This window comes from Protobothrops mucrosquamatus, unplaced genomic scaffold (genome assembly GCF_001527695.2).
Source record: "Protobothrops mucrosquamatus isolate PMUCROS unplaced genomic scaffold, P.Mucros_1.0 scaffold3435, whole genome shotgun sequence".
Classification (NCBI taxonomy): Eukaryota; Metazoa; Chordata; class Lepidosauria; order Squamata; family Viperidae; genus Protobothrops; species Protobothrops mucrosquamatus.
This window is the reverse complement of record NW_015389414.1, coordinates 86,023-90,820: the sequence shown is the minus strand read 5'-3', so window position 1 is coordinate 90,820 and position 4,798 is coordinate 86,023. Positions and strand designations below refer to the sequence as shown.

The 4,798-nt window shown below is 41.4% G+C and overlaps 1 protein-coding gene across 1 annotated transcript in view; it reads right to left on the bottom strand.

Annotated features, from left to right (window-relative positions):
• Nucleotides 1-783: 783 nt before the first annotated feature.
• The window catches only part of LOC107297644, an 11,132-nt gene continuing 7,117 nt past the window's right edge, over nucleotides 784-4,798 (bottom strand). The window contains exons 4-6 of the mRNA XM_015827006.1: nucleotides 4,544-4,642; nucleotides 3,824-3,884; nucleotides 784-1,206 (exon numbers count right to left, since the gene is read on the bottom strand). Coding sequence (XP_015682492.1) covers nucleotides 3,853-3,884; nucleotides 4,544-4,642 — 131 coding nt within the window. The 3' untranslated portion in view covers nucleotides 784-1,206; nucleotides 3,824-3,852. The remainder of the gene's footprint in view (nucleotides 1,207-3,823; nucleotides 3,885-4,543; nucleotides 4,643-4,798) is intronic.

Here is a 4,798-nt window from a genome sequence, read left to right as displayed (position 1 = left end):
CAGTTAGAACAATTAACAAGTGGAACATCCTGCCTCCAGAAGCTGCGAATGCTCCAACACTGGAAGTTTTTAAGAAGAGACTGGACAGCCATTTGTCCGAAATGGTATAGGGTTTCTTGCCTGAGCAGGGGGTTGGACTAGATGACCTCCAAGGTCCCTTCCAACTTTATTACTACTACTACTACTACTACTACTACTACTACTACTACTACTACTACTACTATTACGACCTCATTCGAGCCCAAAACCTCTGTTGCTAAGTAAGACATTCGTTCAGTGAGCTTTGCTCCATTTTACAACCTTTCTTGCCACAGCTGTTAAGCGAATCACTGCAGTTGTTAAGCTAATAGCACGGTTGTTAAGTGAATCTGGCTTCCCCCATTGACTTTGCTTGTCAGAAGGTCGCAAAATAGGGATCACATGATCCCGGGACATTGCAACCGTCATAAATACGAGTCAGTTGCCAAGTGTCTGAGTTTTGATCACATGACCACTGGGGTCGTTAAGTGTGAAAGATAGTCATAAGTCACTTTTTTCAGTGCTGTTGTAACTTCAAACGGTCACTAAATGAGCTGCTGTAAGTCAAGGACTGCCTGTAGTAAAAGGGTTAAAAAAAGGAGGCGTTGGGAGTTGAATTTCCAGCAGTTGTAAATTATGTTGCAAGGTTGCTGGGATTGTAGTTTCATAATCTCTCAAGTACCTTCCCCTATGAAACATATGCAGTCCAATAAAGAAATGTTCATTAAAAGACCCAAAAAAGTCTTCGTAGGCAATTGCTTAATTGAAGTGAAAAACCACATTTTATTTTGAGCCATGTTAGAATGTATAAAGGGCATCCAAAGATTTTTCTCTTTTGTTCCAAATTGGATAACATGCATCGACTTCCTAAAAAAGCCCCAGGTTCTTAATACAAAATTTTATGATATTTTGATTAGGTGCCATCAAGTCATTTTTTGTCTCCTGGCGACTACGTAGATAGATTTATTCAATGTTTTGCTGGTTTGCAACATTCTCAAGCTTTAAAGTTTGGAATGACTTAGATTTTGCTGATATAAAAAGAAACAGAGTAAGTTAATATACAATTTTGATCAAAGTTGAGCTTCAAAAGAAATCAGCATCGGATCAAGCTTAACATCCAAGCACAGAGCTGTTCAGTGTTACACACGCAGACACAGGATAACTTGTGTGTCTCTCCTCTGCAAATATCTGCAGAAAGATTTAGAGGAGAAAGCAAAATATTAATTAGACAATATTGCACAGCGTTCTCAGCCTCAGCCGAACAAAAAAAATAATACTATTTTATTATGGATAAATTAAGATAAAAAGCGTTTGAAAAGCGTTTGCAATTAAAATTAGCATTGTAATTAATAAGAACGTGTGTTATTTTTCATTGCGAAAAATAGGAAGGCGGATTGCAAAATCAATCCCACACACATCCCCAAAACAAAAGCTCTGTATTTTATTTTATTTTTTACATCGGTGCCAATAATTGACCGTTACTGAACAGCAGATCAGAACAGCCCAGTTGTAACTTTTTCAACAATTCCTTGGCTTGAAAAAAGGAAACGGATTTGCAGTCATCAGAATGCAAAGATAATTTTCTGTGGTTGTCTGCAAAGGAAGCTTCTGTTAAAGTGATCAGGGAGGTTTTTGCTGCTGGCTTGTTTCTTTACAATGTTTAGAGGTTGCTATTTGCTCCGAAGATTTTTCATTTTTGCAAGTTGGCTATTCCAGGATCTGCTCAGCCACTTATTAAGACTTGAGGTCACAAACTCCTAGTAACCTTAGAAACATATATATAGTCAGTCAGTGCTTTTTTTCTAAAAAAGAAAAAAGGTGCCGGAACTCATACATGTCATACAACCCGCCTTGCCTACCCTACAAGGTTCCATCCAAAAAAGGTGCCGGAACTCCGTTCTGGGCGTTCTATGAGAAAAAAAAGCCCTGTAGTTAGTCCTCATTTAGTGACCGCCTTGTTTAGCAAACGTTCACAATCCCAGCAGCGATGAAAAAGTAACCTTGTAAGCAATTCTCACATTTACAACCGCAGGTTTGTAAAGGAGTGTTACTCAATCGTGGCAACTTTTAAGATGTAGGGATTCCAACTCCCATAATTCCCTGGTAGGCTTTTGGAAGTTTGAAGTCCCTCCATCTTAAAGTGGTTGAGGGTGAGAATCACAGCTCCAAAACAAATAAAAAGTCAGGTAAGATTGTAAAGAGAGTTGCGGCTTCATTTAGCAATTGTTAACAGCCGAGTGGCCAGACCCAACTGTGGTCACTAAAAGAGGACTATCTGTATTCTCCCGAGCAATGATAAGAAGTGGATGGGGCTGTTGTCTTCTTCTAGACAAGAACATTTATGGGATAGGGCAGGGATAGGCAACCTTGGCTCTTTTATGACTGGTGGACTTCAACTCCCAGAATTCCTGAGCCAGCATGGGGAAACTATGGCCCCCTTCATGACTCGTGGACTTCAACTCCCAGAATTCCTGAGCCAGCATGGCTCAGCTTGGAAACCTCTCTCTTTCCCCTCAGCATGGCTGGCTCAGGAATTCTGGGAGTTGAAGTCCACGAGTCATAAAGTGGCCCAGGCCTAGGCCAGAGGTAGGCAACCTTGGCTCTTTTATGACTGGTGGACTTCAACTCCCAGAATTCCTGAGCCAGCCATGCTGAGGGGAAAGAGAGAGGTTTCCAAGCTGCGCCATGCTGGCTCAGGAATTCTGGGAGTTGAAGTCCATGAGTCATAAAAGAGCCAAGGTTGCCTACCCCTGGGATAGGGGTAAAAAAAATATTCAACCAGCGTTGGTTGTGCCCTCAAAACTCTTTCTCTTTTTACGTTTATCGTGAGCAAGTTTGCAAAAAAGAGGAGGCTTCAGTTGTGTGGTTACTGCTGCCATCTTGACTCTTTTTTGTCACCCTTATTAATAACTCTGCTTCCAGTTTTTTTGTGTTTATTTTCCAGTCTAGTTTGAGGTTGTGAACACTCCAAGAATGAACTTTATCCGGCCCAGTTGAACTTTGCAATGGTACAATTTGGCTGGATACCTCACCTATCTGGACGTTACCTGTGAAATATAATTATAACTTTAAGAGAATGATCTTTCCAAAGCGCCTGAAGGCAGGACAAGAAGCAACGGATGGAAACTAGTCAAGGAGAGAAGCAACCTAGAACTAAGAAGAAACTTCCTGACAGTGAGAACAATTAACTAGTGGAACAACCTGCCTCCAGAAGTTGTGAATGCTCCAACACTGGAAGTTTTTAAGAAGAGACTGGACAGCCATTTGTCTGAAATGGTATAGGGTTTCCTGCCTGAGCAGGGGGTTGGACTAGATGACCTCCAAGATTCCTTCCAACTTTATTATTATTATTATTATTATTATTATTATTATTATTATTATTATTATTATTATTATTATTGTTGTTGTTGTTGTTGTTGTTGTTGTTGTTGTTGTCATTGTTGTTGTTGTTGTTATTATTGTTATTATTATTATTGTTATTATTATCTCTTTCAAGAAAGGGAAGTCAATGGCTTAGCTCAGTTGGAGATCCCCAAAACTGTATCCTATTATCCCAAAGAGAGAGCGATCCAGAATCATTTGAGAAACTTCCATAGTTGTGGGAGGAATCTGGGTCTCTTTGCTCTTCATCCAATATCTTAACCTCTACTCCACCCTCGGAGAAGAAATTCTTAGAATGTGAACTTCTTCTGAAGGACATGAAGTTGTTTTTCATCTCTGTCTTGGTTTGAGGGACTCTCCTCAAATTTTGCTTTCTGGGCAAAATCAGCTCAATTCTAACCCTTCCGAGACCCCATCCACTTACTTTTCACAAAGGAAGGGACTCTTCCAAATTCAGCATTCGGGGAAAAATGATGAGAGCACGCCTATGGAAAAAGAATAAGAAAGTGCAATTCCTATTTCACCGGTCCATGTTTTCCCCCCTTCCATTTTGAGTTTTTCCAGGTCATTTTAGCCTCAGAAAAAGCTGAAAATGACTATTTGTTACTGTTGTTCTAAAAGAAAGCAAAAGAAGGATGGACAAACTCAATTTCCTCCTCTGATACTTCTTAGGAAGAAGGGAGGGAGGGAGGAAACAAAGGGAAGAAGGGAGAAGAAAAGGGGAAGGAAGGAAGGAAGGAAGGAGGAGGAGGAGGGGGAGGGAGGAAAGAAGAAAGGAAGGAGAGAAAGGAAAAAAGAACAAATGAGGGAAAGCAAAAAGAAGGAAGGAAGGAAGGAAGGAAGGAAGGAAGGAAGGAGAAAAGGGGAAGGGAGGAAGAAGGGAGACAAATGGAAGAAGGGAGAAGAAAAGGGAAGGAAGGAAGGAAGGAAGGAAGGAAGGAAGGAAGGGAAGGAGGAGAAGGAGAAGGAGGAAGGGAGGGAGGGAGCAAGGAAGGATGGAAGGAAGGAGAGAAAGGAAAAAAAGAAGGAACGAGGGAAAGCAAGGTCCCTTCCAGCTCTATTCTGATTGATTGAATCCGTGATTCCTGCCTTTCACCTCACCCCATCTCACCCCCACCTCACCCCAAGGAGTGGACCTACTTACCGAAGAGCAGGGGCAGGAGGGAGAGACTGCTGGTCCAAGTGAGGGATCCAAGCAAAGCCCCAGCAATGATTCCAGCACTATATTTCACAGAAGCTGATCCTGAAAAGACAAATCCGTTTTAGGTTAGCATTTTAAGCTCTGGGTTGAAATATGGAATCCTTGATACTCTCTGAGTTTGGTTATTTTCCTGCAGATGTTTCATTAGCCAAAGTAGGCAACATCATCAGTGCTAGAGGGTAGTGCGGATTGTGGTGG